Raw genomic sequence first — 19394 nt, forward strand, 5'->3', positions numbered from 1 at the left:
AAATGTTTGGGCAACATAGTTGCAAAGAAACAAAACAAAAAAGAAGTGGTCACCAGATACAATAGTATCTGTCGGAACGATCGATTAAGAGTCCTATTCGTACTAAAAGGTTGACAAAAAATCAAGTATCACTCATAACTTGTTTCTTTGTTCATTTTTCTGGTTTGTGTTTGTTACAAATACATTTGTGAATAATTGAATCGATTTGACCGTCTATTAAACCCAAATAACCCACAGACCTGTTCTGTGCGTGGCGCGTAATTGCAAAATTAATTCGTTCTAATTGGCAAAACGGTCGCAGAAAGCGAAAAATCTAAAAATCAAAATCAAATTCCAAATCGAAATTCGAAGAAACCATAAAATTCATAGTATCCCCGTAACGGACAAATGTTGGAGTTTTAATGTTTTAGAGAGTGGGTACACGTGAACTGGTACATATGTTCAAACATGGGTCCACGAGACCGGTTGGAGCCTTGGAACATGTGACTTCACAGATCCGAATTATTGGGTGAGCAGGCGCGTGACTTACATTTTGAAACAGAAATATAAACTGCTTATGGACGAGTCACGCCCTTACCGGTTTCCAACTCCCACTCACATTAGGATGCATTTTTGAATTAGAATTTATGAAGATTATCACATACATTTTTGACATTATTACGACCGAAGCTGAGTGTCTTAAAACGTGGCACTTCTTCATATCATGGCAAATTCATATTTAATTTGATTGCAATATTTTGCAATAACAGCCTTTGATTTATGTGTAATTTTGTAAGACAGAAAAGGTAACTGGGTTAAACATTAGCATTGCATTACAGTTCCGTAACCAGTTTTTATAAAGTTCCTGTTAAGATACAAAAGTATATTCGTGCTTAATTAATCATGCCAGAGCAAAGTTTTGAATGCGATAATTATGCACACATTTGTTCGATATTGTATTCAATGGAAAGTAATTCTTGAGAACAGGAAGTGGCCAAGATATGGGTTGGCAACAATTTTAATATTAAATTGGTAAAGAAACTTACTTAAATATTATACAATATATGGAAGGCAAGAAAGAATTATGTTCTAAGTAAGTTTCCTGAGTTCAAAAATACCAATCTGTCTGTCTTTTTTCTTTAATGTATAAGTATGAACACGGTTTAACATAAATGAAGGAATATTACACATAAATAAATAAATGGCAAAATTTAGCGTCTGCGGAGCTATCTATGATTTCAGTTGAGCTCAGTTTCAGACGCCACTATGCAGCCGGAACCAATAGAAATTCCGCAGGATCTTTGGTAGTCCTAGAAAACCTCATTGGGATCGCCATTAGACTGATCAGCCTTTTGCCTAGCCTTGGCCAACTTGGCTGACAGTTCCGAAGAGCGTATGGTTTTGTACTGCAAGTAAAAGGTTACATTTAAATAATATTATTATAATTTCTAAAATGATATCAAGTTACCTCGCAGAAGTTCTTTTGCAGCACAATCTGGGAGATAAGGCGACGACTCTCCCTCTGGCCAAAGTAACTTTCGATGGTGTGCGGGGACAGGGCAAAGATCTCCTCGCCGTTGAGCGTGTGAAGCCGCTTGATGATTGCATCCGAGAAGCCTTTACCACGTAGCCACTCCTCCACTTCCCGCGGCTTCGAGTACTGTGTGATGAAGATCTCCGGTGTCTTCAAGATTTCAAGATCCTTGCGTTTCTGTCTTTGCTGCAGAGCCACCCTCAGCTCATCATTCACATCATCCTGCAGATAGTAGGCCTCGTCATCGGCATCACAATCATTTCGGGCACGCATTGCTAAGGAAATTATAGATATAAAAATAAGATAGTTTAGACAATTGGATAAATTACTATTTACCAGGTTTTGGTTCCCATATTTCTTGGGCAAACAGTGGCTTTTATCTGGACTACATAAGGTCACAAATATCTTTGATAGTGACAAAGATAAAAAAATATGATAACAGTCTGGAAATCAGGCAAGTCCAAACTTTGTTTAAATAATGAATACATTTGTGCAAGTTTGCTTGTAAGGGAAATTTGTTGTGTTAAAAATCAGACGCACTAGAACTTGGTTTATTTATCTAAAACTATTTAGTACATTTTCTGTTTTTTAAAAAATTCTAAAATGAAACTTCACTTACCTGCCAAAGCTCCGGCCGCCGCCATGTTCCGCTTGAGGGTGCCGCTTGGTGTTGGTGGCTGACTGTCACTTGGTGGCATCGGTGGCGGAACGGGAACATTGGGCATCGAATAGGATCGCGGCATGGCTTTGCCATTGGTTACCGGCTCCACGGGAGCGGTGTACATGGCCATAGTATTGCGGTACAACGGGTTATTGGCATCTGCGAACTCGGCGCCATTCTCCACCAGAGCCAGCGAGGCCAAGGACTCGTTGTCCCGGCCATTTACTCCGGGCTCAAAGTTATACGGGGTAAGTACGGTGTGCGGCACGTAGCCAATGTTGCCGTAAGAATTACGAGCTTTCCACCAATTGCGGGAGTCGTCGATAATCTAAGTTTAGGAAAATATAAATATAGTTCATTAGATGACAAGATGACAAGATTATTTAAAACAATAACTAATCCGTAAGCTCTCTTAAAATAATATTGAATTGAAAAATATATTATATGTACATATATCAATATTTGTAAGTAATTCTTTTTTCGTTAAAAAATCATTTATTTAAAATCAGTAAACTTTCCTATGTTAGTTTTTGTTAGATTTATAAATCTGCACACTCAATTTAAAATTTAAAAAGATTCCAAATTTCTTCAAATTTTTTGACAATTATAACGAAAAATTTTGAAAATTTTAAAAAAGTTAAATATTTGCCGGATATAGCTAGATCGACTCGGCTTTTAATGCTGATCAAGAATATATATTCTTTTTAGGGTCGGAAATGTCTTCTGACTAAAATTTTAATACCCAGCAAAGAGTTGATCAAGATATCTAGATTTATGTCAAAATAAATGTATAAATTACGTATACGCAACAAGGAATATTGTAAAATTACCAACTTATTTATAATGTTTTGGCCTACAATAACATATTTAAAGTTTATTTAAAATATTGAACAAGATTATTAAAATTTATTTTTTAAAAACTGCAATTCTTAAGTAAAAATAAACTTATACATTACGTATACGCCACAGGGGACACTGTACAATTACCAAATTGCTTAGAAGATTATTATTATTTCAGCAAAAAATGTTTATATATATTTAAATATATATAAAAAAAAATATATATACATATATATTTAAAATATTGAACTGGATTTTTAAAAGTTATTATGGAAAAAATTTTGATTTATGTCAACATGAAGTTATAAATTACGTATACGACACATGGGTTTACAATTACCAAATTATTTTTGAATAGTTTCAATCTTTAATTAAATCTTTAATTTCAAATTATTTATATCAAGTTTTAGTAGTTTAAGATATATATACTAATGATAACTTACTATATTTAACTATACTCAAATATATTTTATATAATAAAGAAACTTGTATTGTAATATGTGTATTTTCTTGGTTTCTTAACTATCATAACTAAACCATTTCTTATGTTAGTTTTTATTAGGTTAACAAAGCTGCATACTCAATTTAAAATTAAAAAATTTTAATTTTTTTCACAAGTTTTGATCATTTTAACAATGTAAAATGCTGAAAAAATGATAAAATTTTGTTTTCTTCCGGAGATGGCTAGATCGACTCGGCTGTTGACGCTGACCAAGAATATATATGCTTTATATGGTCGGTAATGTCTTCTTGACAAGCTTCGGATTGAAAATATAATAGAAAGGAATAAAAATACAGAAAAAGCGGTGATTTCCCAAACTAAATATTTATGCCTGAATCACATTTATATTTCTACGAAATGGTTATATCTTTATTGAGCATGTTTTATCTAAGTCTATTGCTGAGGATGTAGTTTATTATCTTTGAGAGTTCTGTTGTCATAAAAACGCACTTACTAGAGTATAAAAATAGCAAAGATCAACTTAATATCTAAACTTGAACATACTCCTACGTCATCTAAGATATTACAATCTTAAATCAAGTTAAGTCAAAAGCACTTAAATATGAAATAAACAACACTTACGCAAAATGATCTCAATTTAGGTTATTTGAAGTACTTAATCTCATTTTAAAAATCTCAAAACAATTATTTAATACCTGATTCCTTTTCAATTTATTTTTACATTTACTGTTTTAATACGCAACACATGCCTGATTTTATTCCAGTTTTGCTTTAATCTTTCTGGGTTATTAAGTGTCTGTATTTTGCAGTGAATTTATGTGGGCTGCCCAAGCAGCATTGAATTTATTATAACAAAATAATAACAAATCGTGAACAGTGCTACTTACCTCCAGATACTCCCCCTTGGTGACCTTCAGCTCCTTGTCGTTGGTCGACTGCTTGTTGTAGGCCACCTCAGCGATCTTGACATTCCGGCTTTCGAGGCGACTCAACCAGGTGCGATTGCCGCCCTCTGGACTCGGTGGAATTGGAATAGGTACCGCCAATGGCGAGGGTGTATTGGTCTTCTTTAGTGCGGGAGCCAGGTACGGAACCTCCTCATCCACCACCCAATCGGGAGACCAGTCGTCGTAGAAGATTGGATGATAGGAACTCTTATGATCCTTGAATTGATCCTTCGGCACCGTCCAGTTGGGACCTAGACTCTGCCACAGCTGCTTCTCGTTGGAGTCCAGGGCGCCGTTGAGAAAGGCAATCGTTTCCCTGCGCAGGAGGGGATTGACCACTGCCTCCGGTAAGCCTGCATCCACATAGATATCATTGCAGACGGTGACAATGGTGTTCAGTGAGATGAAAACATTATGAACCGGATCGGTGGACTTGCTAAAGTGATTCTGCAGTCGGACGGAGTAGATCAATGCCAGTTTAACCTTGGCCAGGATGTCATGGAATTCACTCTCAATGGGTGGACGGGATCGCAGGACCAAGAGTCCTTCGCCATGGGGATTGTGCTGCTCCTTGCGCAGCTTTAGCTCGTTGAGGGCCTCGGCCGCATAATGAAGTCGGGCCATGAAACGCTCAATGTCCTCGAAGCAGTGATTAATCACCTGCACAGCCCGCTCCGTCTGCTCCTTGTCCAGGGCGTTCTTTTCCGCTGCTATTCCTGCTACTGCAGCAGCGATTCCATACTGATCCTTTGCCTCATGGTTGTGGCTTCTGTCTGGCTTGGGTAGCAGAATGGGCGTCTTGTTGCGATCCACTGTAATGGGAGTGCCTTTGCTCAGCTGAAAAATGTGACAAATTTTTAATAGAAACATTTCTTAATTCCTAATCTAAAAGTGAAGTTTAGTATTATGTGATAATCTGTCAATAAATTACTTGCTATACGTTTATATGGCTTACTCACCGTTTTTAGATCCTCTACCAGATGCACTGAACTGACGTCGGCCACCTGTGACGTTTCAAGATAAGATTATGAGTTCAAATTTGACGCTGACTAAATCCAAGTTGTTGGAATCTCACCTGAAAGATGTGCATTTCGGTGTTGCCCAATGAAATGCCGGGCACCGAGAATATCAGGATATTATTGTACGCCTCCTTGGGATCCTCGCTAATGAAAGCCGTGGGCTCTGTGATCAGGCTGCCCGGAAAGTTCTCAATCTCCTTCATCTCACTGTCGAGCATCACCAACCACTGGCCATTGAAGCTCATAAACATCTTATGGGGCCAGATGCCTCCAGTCTTGTCCAGTTCGATCAGCAGCTTCATCTTCTCCTTGGGCTGCTTGATCTCCGCCTCATTCTTCAGCTTGAAGGTGGCCAAGTGCTCCAGGGCATAGGTGGGTTTGATTTCGTTATAATGCCCATTGGTGACCAGGTCGCCATTTGGGATTCCATTTTCGTAGCCGTTACGTGGCATCCTACAGGGTAAGGAAACGGGAAGGTCTTAGCAAAATTATTCTTGAAAATTGAATTATTCCCTCTTTTTAATTCCAAATAAGCCACTAAAGCCATATTTTTTAGCAATTGTTGGCAGGAGAAAATGGAACTGCGCACTTCTTCGCCATTTGTATGCCTTGCCTATTTGCTTTCTATATTTTCATTTACGATAACACTACATTTAAACAAATACATGTAAGCAACAATAATGGTCAATAAATTGTTACAGTGTTTGCATTTGAGGCCTCTGAAAAAATATTTAGTATTATTTTTCTAACTTTATAAAAGAGGGGAATACCGTAAAAAAAAAACTTTTATCAGCCATCGCTATCCATTTATTTTGTTTCCCCCATAACGGTCTGATTACAACCAGTATTTTAGGGAGATTTTAAGCTATTCCAAACTAAAGTCTTTCAATAAAGTTTTCTTATGAAGAACCCAACATTGAAGGAGCTCTCTGTCTGTATTAGAAAACATCCCCTTACTTTTCAAAAATTTACTTGAGCTTCAATTTGAGTTGAAGATGACTCATCTCGCTTTTAATTTTCCAATTTATATACCAAATCCCGCACTTTGTTGTCAGGTGTAGTAGGATTATCTTACTCTGCGGCAATATCTGCTATAATTTCCTGTCCATCTTTACCAATATTTACCCATTTATCACCGCGATGGGTCGAAAGTATCTCAAGGTTCTATTGCCTGCTTTGACCATTGCGATTCTAGTGTTGTGCAGTCAAAGCCTTCTGGGAAACTATTATTGATTCCCGATACCCGAGTGGACATTGGGATAGACGCCACTTGACAGAGATTCACACCTGTGCAATGTACTACATATTGGCTATTATATGTATATATTTATGTACAAACTCTATTTCCTCTGTGTGTGGTAGCTACCTGCCCGATTAGATAAACGCAATTAGGCCCTGACTTTGCGATTGGCTTTGCTTTCTGCTTTTGCACCTTTACTTTTGCAGTTATCACAGAGCCAGGAAATTCTTGGCACATGAAGCAATCATTAATGGTAGGCTCATTACATAAAGAGCCGAATATAATAATGGTAGTATCCGTATTTTTAACCATGATTAGTGCATGACTGAGATTCATTTATGGCTTTTGCTGGCATGACATCAGATCCTGAGATACTCCGTATCTTTGGGATCTTGATTTACGAGTCGAGATCGATCTGGTTGGTTACCTTGCTGTTCACACGGTGGCCCACTGTGATGGTTATTTATTTGATAGTAAGACTCTAGTATTATTTATATATTTGTAATTGTGTTTCAGATGGCCCGAACTCGCACTCTCGACCCGCTGCGAATCAAATTCGAATACCAACTAACCGCCGACAGTGGGCCCATAGGGAATTGGCCATATCAGCTGGCTCCTCATTAATTGATTGCCTGAAATTGTTACCTTTTATTTATTTTTTTTCGGCTGGCTGGCCTTATCGCAAAAGCAAAAGTGTGCCTTATCTCGCTGTTCTGCGATTGTGCATCATATCGCTCGATACAATACCCATTGGCACTTGGAGCAATCTTATCGCGTGGCGGAGAATACCAGAAACAAATGTATAAATATATATATAGAGAAAGAAAAAGAGGGTCGAATGGCGCTGGGCCTAGTTCTTTTATATCAGCGGCAGAAGGTGATCGCATCAAATGGTCAGCAGCTGACCCTGGGGCCACCGACAAGTAAATATTCGCTATCAGGCAGTTGGAATTTTAGAGAGTTTCCCCGCCACAACATTTCCACATTTCTGGCATATTTGTGCCAAGCGACAACTTAAGTCGGGAATTAATGCATTATTATACAGTGTCTTGTGCCTGTAAACTTATATTTTTAAGTCTGAAAAGGTATAATTTGCATAATGTCTAAAAATACATATCAAAATGAATCATAACAAATACTTAAAAATGGCATAAGGGAAGCTCTTCTTAGGCGTTTATATGAATTAATAAAAGTAAAATAAAATTTTAGGCAGATTTTCTTTTAAGTTATCATTTGTTAATCAATTTAAGTCATCCATTATCTTAAATTATCTACATTCCAAAGTTGTCTGGAGTTTTTGCTTAATTATAATTCATACATTATCAATCCATTATATGTTAAAAGGTAATTTCCTATTGGGCCATCAATAACTTTCTTTTTTAATAAATAAATAAATATATTTAATTACCAATATTTTTAAGGGTAAAATATATTTGCATAAAAGAAACCCTCTCTTTATGGCTACAATGTTTGCTTCTAAAGGTCTGGGGAAACATTTTTATTCATTTGTTGGCCAATAAGTTTTATTGGTGCTACTTGTGACATTCTCTGCCTTTTATTGGGGCCCGCAAACTAATTCACGTAATATCAGAAAAAAAGCGACCCTCATTACAGTTGAAAATGGGAATTTGTTGAAAATGGCAATACACGTATCACACTTGCAGCAACACTTTCTGTAACGACTGAAATTACAGCAATATTGCGTGTCTCTAACGATGCAGCTTCTGAATTGAGTATTATAATTTTTTCAGTAAATAAGCATTACTTTGTTTATTCTGAATGCATGAATTTTGCAATTTCCCAACTAATCTTTATGCATTAACAACTAGAATGTTTATTTTCGAGGTATTTATTGAGCTCTAAATCAGATTTTCTTTCTTGGGACTTAGGAACATAATAATCTAAAATCGTTTTGGTGACTTTTTCGTATCTTCCTTAGACCACATCGTCGCAGGCTACCAGTTGATTGCTGTAAGGAAACATACAAGAAACCATCATTATGCTTGTAGATAATTGCTGTTGCCGAGCTTATCACTCTGGTACGTAGGTTAAATATCAAATGGGAATCTAATTTTCTATCATGTTGAGTCACAGCCCAGACAACCGCTGACAGGTTATCTATTGCGGGTAATGATTGAATGGCAAAAACCTATACATACCTGGCGGATGGCAACTGGAAGATATTTTGGGGCACAGCTCTAACATCCGAGTTCAGGCAGAGGAGCTTGGAGCCATTGAAATGGCGATATTCATGGAGGAGAGAGTCGTGTTTGTGGTCCGACTGTTCCCTATGATGTTGGTGAACATTCCAGAATTGTTCACCTAAAAAATATGGAATAAATTATTAGAGTAAATATATAATTTTGTATATGGAAAAACTTACCTAGTATGCAGCTAAAAGTGCGACCAATGGCGCCGCTTACAGGACGCTCAGAAATTCCACCCACAATCAGATCTATATCTTGCCAGCTTGAATATATTGTTTTCAGCTTGTCCAAAACCTTTTAAATGAATAAACAAATGAATTATTAATATTAATAAAATATCTGAATAAATTAAAGGAAAGTGTTTAACAACTTAGTTGTTGTTTTCTAGTTTATTATCTGATAAAAATGGTTTTAAAACCCGAACCTACATCATTGGGAATAAAGCCTTCAAAGTCTTTCCAGCTATTTACTGGTCTCAGTAGGCTGCAGGTTTCAAAGTACTTGTAATAAGGCTGCAGGCCATGATCCCTGCCTCTTTGAATGTCAAAGGCCAGGATATCCGTATGGGTAGGCTTGGTGTCCTTGTGCCAGACCACCTGGAAAAGGTTTTTGTAATAAAGTCTTCAAACCTAAAGGGATAAGAATTATTCTCCTTACATCACCAGCATAGGCAGCATCCATTTTCATTGTACGCTGATTGAGCAAACTTTCGAGGATCTCGTTCAGCTTCTGAGTTGTATATTGCAGCCGCGGTTTGTAGATTTCTTCTTTGAGTTCAAAAAGGTTTGTGGTGGGTAGGTTGTTCCTAAAATGTAGAAAATGCATAGATTATAGAGTTCTATATGTAAAGTAGCAACTTACTCATCCAGTTCATTATCCTTGACCAAATTCCGCAATTCATTGGGCAGCATGGAGAAATAGAACCTAATGGCGGCCACTCCGAACTCATTGGAGATCTCTTGTGCTCGCTTATTTCTGCTCCTTGCTTCGGCTGCCAGTTTCTCTCCCAGAACCTCTGGGAGCCACTCGTCTATGACCACCCGCCGATAGATATCCACATTCACCGCCTTGGCCGCCTGGAAGAGCTGCTCATCACTCCACCTGGGTTTCCTATCACTCAACTCCCTGGCCAGGCGGTTATGGTTGCGCATGAAGATCGTGTAGATCAGTATGGAGAAGGGACTGCTGTTCACCCGGGAATCGCCAGCAGCAAAACAGGTGGCATTGCCAGTGGCTCCCCAGGCACAGAATGAGTGTCCCAGATCCTGGGTATCCGTGGTCATGGGTAGCAGGACATGATGACGCTGCCCAATCGATGTGGATTTCAAGAGGCCACCTCTAAACAGTCTCATTTTCTGCTCCGCAGCCGAGGTGAAACCATAGAGTTGGGACAGGTCCAAGGATGCAGTGGCCTGGTTCAGCTGGGGAATTAAAATATTATCAATATTATTTCCCATGATCTAGTACTGGGTGCCTCACCTGCTCGGCGCCACCGAAATTGCAATCGGCCACGGCCAGCGCACTCCGCACATAGTTGAGGCAGCTGGGCACGTCGTATTTCCCACTGGGCTGGTACAGAATTGGAGCACATGCCGGGTGGTGGTGGCGGGGCTGAAGGTTATTTTGGTCACGGCTGCAGCACTCGATGGGTGCTCCGGTGCCTTGGGAAAACAGAAGTCAATAATTGAATTTTATTAAATAAATAGAGCCAGCTTTAATTGATCGATTATGGGGATTTGTTAAAAGTGTTTTTCAAGCTCTTGAAATTAAACTTACTCATCGATTGTGAAACGGGCTTGCTGAGATCGTGCTCCACAAACTGGGCCCATTGAGCCAGACCCAAATTCAAATGGGATTTCTCTTCGGCGATTAGTTGTTTGGCTTTCTGGATGGTATCCGGTTCATAAAGCGCCTTGCTAATGGACCAGGCAGGCGGCAGGCTGCTGACAGAGCGATCGGTTTCGGGAAACATCTACAGGGATTGGGTAATCATATCACTTCCTTAAATATATATTTATTTAAATTCTTCCCACCTCATGAAAGCCATTTCTGTAGTGCGGCTCCAGCAAGCGCCGGAAAGCATGATGACCCTCTCTGTTTCCTGAGAGCAAGTTCAAGCACTCCTCCCTTAAGCTGCTGCCCACGGGCAGGGGTATGTCTTCCAGATAATTCCTACACTCATCTCCATCGATACCATGGCTCAAACATTGACTATTGTACACATACAGGCTAGACTTCAGGATCTTAAGAGCTATTTCGCTGTCCTCCTTCGAGGCTCCATTGGGCAAAGTGTCCAAAAGTTGAACGTGCGAAATTGTGCCATTCTGGACAGTAATATCAGATTTTAAGAGATTTTCCTCAAGTCTATAAAGAGGTATATTAAAGGAATATATTATAAGTATGCCAAAATGTTTGGAAAACAGAAATAAATAATTGTTAAGTTGTGTTTATTAATAAGAAATAAACAAACCTTTTCTGTCTGTTCAGAGAATCAATTCCAGAGCTGACGAATTCCAACCATTTCGAAGACGGAATTCCATTTAAGTATGCTATGGCTTCATTACTTATATCAGTTCTTGCTAAAAATTATATTAAAAGTAATGCATAAATTATTAGAAAAGATATATTCTGTTATCGTAAGAGTTAAAGGTAAATAAAAGTGATGAAAGCAAGCTTTAAAAAGTTTCCACACGTTTTGTATTCTAATAAAGCTTAAATGATGGTGGGAAAATCTTTTTAAACTCAATTAAAATACGTTTTACCAATTAGGGAGGAATGATTTATGCCGCTGGAATATTCCACAAATGAAGCGCTGTCAACACTTTAATCAAGACGACATAAGACTATTATATTACAAAGGTCATTGCAGTTCGCAAAAACAAATATGGCTTTTGGGGATTTTTATTGATCTATCTGATCATTATCAAAATCAAAAGTATAGGGACATTCCCGCATCACTAGAAAAAGGTTATTAATACACATACTTGCTAACAAATGTTAATTGAAATGCATACATTCATATATAAATACTCAATTTGCTTGTAATCAAAAATAAATCATTGATTGGAATTGCCACGCCTTCACAAATCTATTTAGAGCTGTTTGTAAACATTTGGTCTATAAGTATTTTTTATTTTTCTAAGTGATAAGCAAAACACTTCTGTGTGAAATGTTCAAGCGATAATTTAGGAATTCCCATTAGGTTCATAATGGGTCTATTAACAGGAAATTTATATATTTTTGACTTTAGTAACTGACGTTACAGGGAACAAGTGCAGTCATTCATGGTGACATAACACGTGAGCTTCGACAAAAAAGAGAGAGGCTACTTTTTGCTTTCCAGTATCGAAAATCAAACAAGAAGTGGGCTGTAAAGTTATTATTTTTCATATACCAATTAAAATCAAAATCATAAATTGATTAAATAACATTTAACGGCTTCCTGATAATCCAAGAAATAAATGTCTGTAACCCATTGACACTTTTATTAGTGTGATGAACTGAATAGCTTAAACAAGCTATAAAATCAATAGTCAATAATTCAACCTATTAGATTCACCGCATTCAGGTTTTGTTGTGGTGTCGCATATGATATTTGTATAAAAAAGTATTTTATCAACAACACCGGCTGGCAGTGATACAAATAGTATTTAGATTCTTTAATTTTATAAATAATATATTGCTAGCTGACAAGCTTGAATAAGAACTTTAAAATTATGTTTTTTTTTTTTTTTTTTGCATTAATAGCTTAGCAAAAATAGTGCTCTTGATAATATATCGTGATCTGACTTACGATTTGGGAAGGCAAAACTTGTAGCATCGCTTATGGAGGGCAGTATTGATGCTCCTATTATAAGAGCCAGCAGACAGATGCACTTGTCCCCAGCCATTGCACTGTTCTTTGTTCCAGAATACAGAGTTGTCAGGGCAAACACATGGGCTGTCGGCTTCTGATTCACAAAATCCACAAGCCACGGCAACACGTAAATGAAATTTAAGTCACGTCGCAAGCGACTGATAAGGAAGTAATTCGAACTGCGACTCTGGCTGGGCTCCCCGTGCTAATAAACCGTGTCGATGGCTCAGCAGCTCATAGACTACTGAGATACGGTCTGATCTCGCCGGAATCACAGCCGCTCAGCCAGATCATTATTACGCATAATGGAAACTCATCATCTGACTTGGGAGCTTGTTCTCTCGGCAGAGCAAAAAATCGAACAAACCGTAAACAAATGTTATTTTTGTTATTTGGCGCACGGTGAATCAATTCGTGAGAATGTTCTTCCCAAACAAAAAACAGAACAGCGCCAACGTAATATGTAAATGACGACCACACCTGGAAAGATATATATTATATACTGATATAATACACAATATTTAAAGTTAAATTTGACAGCCCGCCTTTATCTTAAGAGGTGTCTAATCAAAAACTATGGCTTGGACAATTTTAAAATATTTTAGAATGTCCCCAGTTGTTTTTTTTTTAACGTATACTGAAAGTTGCCCATTTTGGTTTTCTTGGAAACAAAATCAAATTATTGTTGGCGGAAAGTCGGACGATAACGATAATTAGCCATCCGATTATTTTTATGCACCGATTGGGTCTAGGCTAAGCCCATCGTCTTATCAACATTACGATAGTGTTATCGATATTACAATCGATTTCAGTTCCACCTCTAGCCAGTTTTACCAAACAAGCGTTTTCCAAAAAATAAATTGAATTTGATCAATAAAAGCGAAGAATTTCAGCAGCCATGCCAGCTTTAGACGCGGAAGCCAACGAGGATCAGTTCAGTAATGACCAGTCCAAGCCAATGTCCGGACCTATTGTCGGCATCATCTATCCGCCGCCGGAAGTCAGAAGCATCCTTTGCCAAAAACCGAATAATGTTTACACAATTTTTCATATTAAATACTAATCAAAGTCACAGGTTTAATGCGTTTTCCCATGCTCAGTTAGCAATGTTATAACTAACAGATATCGTTGACAAGACCGCCAGCTTTGTGGCACGCAATGGACCGGAGTTCGAGGCCCGTATCCGACAGAATGAGTTGGGCAACCCGAAGTTCAATTTTCTCAATGGAGGCGATCCCTACCACGCCTACTACAGACACAAGGTCAACGAGTTTCGCGAGGGCAATGGTAAGTCTGGAATATTTACCACTAAACAAGTCTTATTCATGTGATGTCACATCCTAACTAGATGCCGGGATCACGGCCATAGCCGGCATGAAGCAACTGGCGGTGACGAGTGCCGCCCAACAGCGACAGCAGGAGCTCTTGAAGCAGGTAGTGGAGCAGCAGTTTGTGCCCAAAGAACCGCCGCCGGAATTCGAGTTTATTGCCGATCCGCCATCCATTTCCGCCCTGGATTTGTAAGTTTCCCGTGCTCAGCCACCTACAACGCAAATCTTATTGTTTTCTCTTTCCAATCAGGGACATTGTGAAGCTAACAGCTCAGTTTGTGGCCCGTAATGGCCGCCAGTTCTTGACCAATCTGATGAGCCGTGAGCAGCGCAACTTCCAATTTGATTTCTTGCGGCCCCAGCACTCGCTCTTCCAATACTTCACCAAGCTGCTGGAGCAGTACACCAAGGTTTTGATTCCGCCCAAGGACCTGCTGGGCAAGCTCCGGGCAGAGAGTGCTCCGGGCAGGGCAAGCATGAACCAGGTGTTGGAACACGTCAAATACCGGGCCAACTGGCAGCGCCACCAGGAGGCACAGCGTCGCCGCGAGGAGGAGAAGATCGAGAGGGAGCGTGTAGCCTACGCCCAGATTGATTGGCACGACTTTGTGGTGGTGGAGACTGTGGACTATCAGCCCTTTGAGTCTGGCAACTTCCCGCCGCCCACCAATCCCGACGAGGTGGGTGCTCGCGTGCTCATGGAGGAGCGTCTTATGGAAGAGGAGGGCGACACCGAGATGCAGATCGAATCGGACGACGACGACGACGCCCATGTGAGCAGCCACTTGGAGAGCGGTCTTAAGCTTTCGCAGATGGAGAACCGTGTGGGCATTCAGATGAAGAACGTGTCATCCTATAGCCAACCAACAGGTGCCAAGCGGGATAATACCCAGGTACAAGACATGGACGAGGCCTCCAGCGACGAGGACACTCCAACGACTAAGCTACAGCCATCGGTGGCACCCATGCTGCCACCCACTCATGACAAGGTGGTGGTCAAGAAATACGATCCCAAAGCCACGCAACCCAAGCCGGCGCCTATGCCCACGGACGAATACCTCATCTCACCGATCACAGGCGAGAAGATCCCGGCCTCCAAGGTCTCGGAGCATATGCGTATTGGTCTGCTGGATCCCCGCTGGGTGGAACAGCGCGACAAGCACACCGTCGAGAAGATCAACCAGGACAACGTATTCGCCGCAGGCACTGCAATCGAGGCGAGTCTCAAGCAGTTGGCTGAGCGTCGTACCGATATATTCGGTGTGGGCGATGAGGAAACAGTTATTGGCAAAAAGCTGGGCGAGGAGGAGACAAAGAAGGACGACCGGGTAACCTGGGATGGCCACACGTCCAGTGTGGAGGCCGCAACGCGTGCTGCCAGAGCAAATATCACGCTAGAAGAGCAGATCCATCAGATTCACAAGGTCAAGGGTCTGCTGCCTGACGAGGAGAAGGAGAAGATTGGGCCCAAGCCGGTGGGCAACAAGGCCACGCTCTCGGCGCCACCGCAGCCGTCGACGAGGTCCCAGACCAGTCACTCCAGCCAGAGCCAACACCACCAAGGTGGAGGCGGCGGTGGTCATCACGGCCACCATAGCATGCACCATCATCATCCGCCGCAGCAGCATCAGCAGCCGCCTCAGCATCCGCCCCACCACCATCCTCAGCAACCAACACAACCTGTAATGGCGCTCATGCAACTACGTCCACCGATGATGCGTGAGTATACATAATAACTTACCATCCCATCCTAGAACTAATAAGTGTATTGTTTTCACAGAACCGCCCTATGGAGCTGGCGGTGGGGGCTACATGAACATGCAGTCGGGTGGCGCACCTCAACAGCTGGCACCAGCTCCGCCGGTTGATTTAATTGAGGAAGAGCCTCCAGCCAAAAAGCTGCGTTCGGAGGATAACCTCATACCAGAGGCCGAGTTTATTGCCTCACACAAGGTGAGATTTTTAGGCTAAAAACAAAATGCTCTCCAGAATTATTTAATATTTAATTTCTTTATTTTCCAGAGTCCTGTAACTATTCAGGTTCAAGTGCCCAATTCCGACAAATCCGAGTGGAAGCTAAATGGCCAAATGATAGCCGTAACTATGGCCCTATCTGAGCCCATCACCAATCTCAAGACGAAGCTTCAGGACGAAACCGGTATGCCGCCGGCCAAGCAGAAGATCTTCTATGAGGTAAGATAAATGCGAATTCATCTCAAAAATAAGGACTACCATTACAAAATATCGTTTTTCAGGGCATGTTCTTCAAAGATAGCAACACGATGGCTTTCTACAATCTGGTAAACGGAACCACAGTGCATTTACAGGTCAAGGAGCGTGGTGGCCGTAAGAAGTAGACCGAGAATCAATTAAAAGACCAGTCCACAACCAATTAGGAATGCTCCATATGTAGACATTTATTTGTATATGGGTTTTCGCATAAATTTGTAATAAATCGTCAATCACAGAATTAAGTTAATTGCACTTTAGTTCTTTCAATTTCAGGTGGAGTTAAAAATTGGAGTGTGAATTGTGGGAATGCAGTGGAGTAAAAAAAGGAATGTTTAGTCTAAACGTCTGTCTTTCCCAAGATGCGGGCCATATCGCGATATCGCAGCAGCATGGGAGCGTAGATGTCCTCACTGTCCTTGTGTGGCTCGCATACGAGCTGCAGTTTGTTGGGCGTCAGACTTAGAACGTAGTCCCTATAACTAAGCGGAGTCGTCTCCTCATCCAGTTCGTGCCTGTAGAGAGCATAAGCGGCTCTAAAGGCAGCTCCCATCAGGGCGGCCTCGCTTTCAGTCTGCAAATGATAGGTTTAAAGTCACCAGTAAAGAAAGAAAAATTAAATAAGCACCTGAATATGGACGGGGGCATTGAACACATCGGCAATGGTTTGCAGGATTGATTTGTTAACAGATGCACCGCCGGTGGCAAGGATTTGAGTCTCGTTGCCAAATCGGAAGCCCATGTCTTCGGCAACTGCGCGATGGTGCAACATCTGGCCCTCAATTAAGGCACGAATTTCAATTTGAGGCGAGCTGAACCTGCGGAGTATAAGAAAATTAATTAAAACACTTTTAATAGCTATAATAGACTTACTTGATAACGCCCTTGGCGGCATCCGGTGAGCTCGGCACGCTATCCTTATTCCATCGCAGTGTGCCCTTCGCCTTGGGAATTATCTCCATTTCATTAAAATGAACGGCCATGTTGCCAAAGTTTCCACGTGGCGTGGATTCGAGAAGTTCGTTGAATTTTTGCCAATCTCCGCCGGCCTCCGTCTTGTTCATTCCCTCCCGGACCAGGGAGCCATTTCTGAAACTATAAAGGGTATGCAATACATACAAAATCGATTGCTTTGAGTATAAACTTACCATAGGAGCCCCATGTATTCCTTCGTCTCGGTTGGATGACACAGTACGTGGCCCTCCTCCCAGTTAAGGGGCTCCTTCATGCTCATCATCAGCGTGTCGCTGGTACCGAGAGAAATGCTGAGCCAATTGCTGTCTACCAGCATGCCAGCTAGAGCCGAGGGATTGTCACCCGTGCAGGCAACAACTTTGCAATCGGCAGGGAAACTGAATCGCTTTACAAAGTACTCGGAAATTGTGCCCACAATCGTATTGGGACTGGCAGCCTGACCCAACCGCTCGTCCAGATCAGGGGCACAGGCATTTAGGCAGGCCTTGGACCAGTTCTTCTCGCGAATGTCCAGCAGATTCATTCCGGAGCCATCACTGAAGTCAATGGGAGCCACGGCGCCGAGAAATAGCGAAGCCAGAAAGCTGCTGACTAGTGAGATTCGTTGGGCGTCTTCGTAGGCGTGCGTTCGCTGCTGATATATCTTCCGGATCTGAGGTCCTGTGAAGCGTTCGTAGCACTTGGAACCCGTTATCTCCACCATGCTGAGGTGGCCTCCAATGGCCGTCTCCATTTCCACGCATTGTTTCGTCGTAGACGCGTCCATCCAAATGGGCGTTCGGTTCACGACAAAGGCCGAATCGTCGATTTGTGAGTGCAGGAACTTGTCAGGATCTAGGTTCTGCAGTGAGGCAATGCCGTGCTTTGACCAGTATAAGGATCCGTGCTGCTGTCCAGAGCCACTGATTGCCGCTACGGTGCTCAGGTCAGCCTCCTGCATCACTAAGCGGTCCAGGACAATGTCCATGGCCTTTACCCACATTACGGGCTGCACAAAGAACCTAGATATAGAGGGAAAATTAGGTGAGAAACTTTATTAAAGACTCAGGACTTTATTAACTTACTCATTCTTGTTGGGTCCTGGGTTGGCTCCGCCCACGGTCCGGAACTCTGGCAAATCGCTGTCGAATTTTACTTCCGCCGAGGCCAGCACCTCCAAGCTGGAGTTTACAAGGATAGCTTTGAGCTGGAAAGGGGAAATGGGACAGCGAATGACGATACAGACGAAGACACACCTTAAAAGTAACGATCAAACACAGAGGGCAACTAGGAGTCACCGCTGGCGTCATTGCGGAATTGTGAAAGTTATTGGGGTGGTTAAGATAGTGTGACGGGGGCCAATCCGCCGAACGCGAATTTTAATAATCAAACGCTAATAGTTAAATTATTGTGTGCGCGCATGGGCTTAGCAGATAAGCGGGAAGCGAGCCCCGCCAATGGGCCACTGATAAGCAGTGTCGTAAATGCTTCTTGGGAAACAGGTTCCATTCCGATCGAGGCTGCAAGTTCCGTTAGAGATGACCTTTTTAATAACCGCATTCCCACGCAGACAAAGCGAGATGGAAGTGGTGCTGGGGACGCCTTCACATCTCGCAGATACAAAGATACTACGTAGGCAGCTACCGTTCTGGGGCTTTAGTCACCTTTTGGGTGCTCAGGTCGAAGCCTAGGAAGGCGCGTTTCAGCTGCTGCGGTCCCATAATAACTCTGCTTCCGGTTCGCTTAGATGCCAGCTGTAGTCTGCCAGTCGGATCTCCCTCATGCGGCGCTAGTACTCCCGATTCTACGGGTTATATAGCCGGAATTGCCGAGATAAGTTTTTGTTGACGAATTCGGATGGAATGGTGTGACCGTTGCTTGTTATTGCGAAAACCCTTAACGGATTTCCATGGCAACGCACTGAAAACAAATTTTGCCTACTGAGCCTACATTTCGGAGTTATTAAATTTAAAAGGAACACAAGAAACACGTTTTTGGAAAATGTCATGGCTCTAGAATTTTGTGATTTGTTGTTATTGATATAATTTGGCAAATTTGATCTCCAACCATTTGATAATTCTTCACACGTGCAAGTCCACCTAATGTTCTATGACAAACACCAGGATTTTTGGCT

The 19394-nt window shown here is 41.5% G+C and overlaps 4 protein-coding genes across 5 annotated transcripts; 1 reads left to right on the forward strand and 3 right to left on the reverse strand.

Annotated features, from left to right (window-relative positions):
* Positions 1 to 1100: 1100 nt before the first annotated feature.
* Positions 1101 to 7252, reverse strand: LOC110190492 (epidermal growth factor receptor kinase substrate 8-like protein 2). Of its 2 annotated transcripts, none has more exons than XM_020961019.2 (7): positions 7111 to 7252; positions 5500 to 5896; positions 5384 to 5428; positions 4365 to 5261; positions 2133 to 2502; positions 1448 to 1788; positions 1101 to 1385 (listed from the first exon to the last, which is right to left on the reverse strand). In XM_020961019.2, exons 2-7 carry the CDS (start codon positions 5893 to 5895, stop codon positions 1290 to 1292), a joined length of 2145 nt encoding a protein of 714 aa, XP_020816678.2. In that variant the 5' UTR covers position 5896; positions 7111 to 7252; the 3' UTR covers positions 1101 to 1289. The 2 variants fall into 2 exon arrangements, with proteins under 2 accessions (XP_020816678.2, XP_020816670.2); XM_020961011.2 differs by lacking the exon at positions 7111 to 7252 and adding an exon at positions 6569 to 6725.
* A 1264-nt stretch (positions 7253 to 8516) lies between these two features.
* On the reverse strand, positions 8517 to 13024 carry Irc (Immune-regulated catalase). Its single transcript, XM_020962268.2, has 11 exons — positions 12684 to 13024; positions 11361 to 11469; positions 10924 to 11254; positions 10667 to 10862; positions 10370 to 10551; positions 9752 to 10311; positions 9548 to 9695; positions 9319 to 9486; positions 9067 to 9184; positions 8843 to 9005; positions 8517 to 8652 (listed from the first exon to the last, which is right to left on the reverse strand). Exons 1-11 carry the CDS (start codon positions 12778 to 12780, stop codon positions 8619 to 8621), a joined length of 2106 nt encoding a protein of 701 aa, XP_020817927.2. The 5' UTR covers positions 12781 to 13024; the 3' UTR covers positions 8517 to 8618.
* A 503-nt stretch (positions 13025 to 13527) lies between these two features.
* On the forward strand, positions 13528 to 16551 carry Sf3a1 (splicing factor 3a subunit 1). The gene is made up of 7 exons (XM_020962267.2): positions 13528 to 13753; positions 13869 to 14033; positions 14095 to 14266; positions 14328 to 15796; positions 15858 to 16030; positions 16100 to 16270; positions 16333 to 16551. The coding sequence occupies exons 1-7, from the start codon at positions 13645 to 13647 to the stop codon at positions 16432 to 16434; spliced, it is 2361 nt and encodes a 786-aa protein (XP_020817926.2). The 5' UTR covers positions 13528 to 13644; the 3' UTR covers positions 16435 to 16551.
* Positions 16470 to 19241, reverse strand: LOC110191412 (xylulose kinase). The gene is made up of 6 exons (XM_020962269.2): positions 18925 to 19241; positions 18346 to 18467; positions 17455 to 18282; positions 17180 to 17401; positions 16935 to 17124; positions 16470 to 16880 (listed from the first exon to the last, which is right to left on the reverse strand). The coding sequence occupies exons 1-6, from the start codon at positions 18979 to 18981 to the stop codon at positions 16647 to 16649; spliced, it is 1653 nt and encodes a 550-aa protein (XP_020817928.2). The 5' UTR covers positions 18982 to 19241; the 3' UTR covers positions 16470 to 16646.
* Positions 19242 to 19394: the final 153 nt, after the last annotated feature.

The sequence above is a fragment of the Drosophila serrata genome, unplaced genomic scaffold (genome assembly GCF_035046125.1).
Source record: "Drosophila serrata isolate PLE 108 unplaced genomic scaffold, ASM3504612v1 contig_382, whole genome shotgun sequence".
In the NCBI taxonomy this organism is placed as follows: Eukaryota; Metazoa; Arthropoda; class Insecta; order Diptera; family Drosophilidae; genus Drosophila; species Drosophila serrata.

Coding starts and splice junctions, on each gene's coding strand:
- LOC110190492 (XM_020961011.2), bottom strand. CDS start 6,627: ATGGTCAAAGCAGGCAATAGAACCTTGAGATACTTTCGACCCATCGCG. Junction 5,897..6,568: donor CCCATCGCGGTGATAAATGG/GTAAATATTGGT, acceptor CTTACCCTGTAG/GATGCCACGTAACGGCTACG. Junction 5,262..5,383: donor TGGTAGAGGATCTAAAAACG/GTGAGTAAGCCA, acceptor CACATTTTTCAG/CTGAGCAAAGGCACTCCCAT.
- Irc (XM_020962268.2), bottom strand. CDS start 12,780: ATGGCTGGGGACAAGTGCATCTGTCTGCTGGCTCTTATAATAGGAGCA. Junction 11,255..11,360: donor TCTCTGAACAGACAGAAAAG/GTTTGTTTATTT, acceptor ACCTCTTTATAG/ACTTGAGGAAAATCTCTTAA. Junction 10,863..10,923: donor ACAGAAATGGCTTTCATGAG/GTGGGAAGAATT, acceptor CAATCCCTGTAG/ATGTTTCCCGAAACCGATCG.
- Sf3a1 (XM_020962267.2), top strand. CDS start 13,645: ATGCCAGCTTTAGACGCGGAAGCCAACGAGGATCAGTTCAGTAATGAC. Junction 13,754..13,868: donor TCCGCCGCCGGAAGTCAGAA/GCATCCTTTGCC, acceptor TATAACTAACAG/ATATCGTTGACAAGACCGCC. Junction 16,271..16,332: donor AGCAGAAGATCTTCTATGAG/GTAAGATAAATG, acceptor ATCGTTTTTCAG/GGCATGTTCTTCAAAGATAG.
- LOC110191412 (XM_020962269.2), bottom strand. CDS start 18,981: ATGGGACCGCAGCAGCTGAAACGCGCCTTCCTAGGCTTCGACCTGAGC. Junction 17,125..17,179: donor GCCGCCAAGGGCGTTATCAA/GTAAGTCTATTA, acceptor TATACTCCGCAG/GTTCAGCTCGCCTCAAATTG. Junction 16,881..16,934: donor ATGCCCCCGTCCATATTCAG/GTGCTTATTTAA, acceptor TATCATTTGCAG/ACTGAAAGCGAGGCCGCCCT.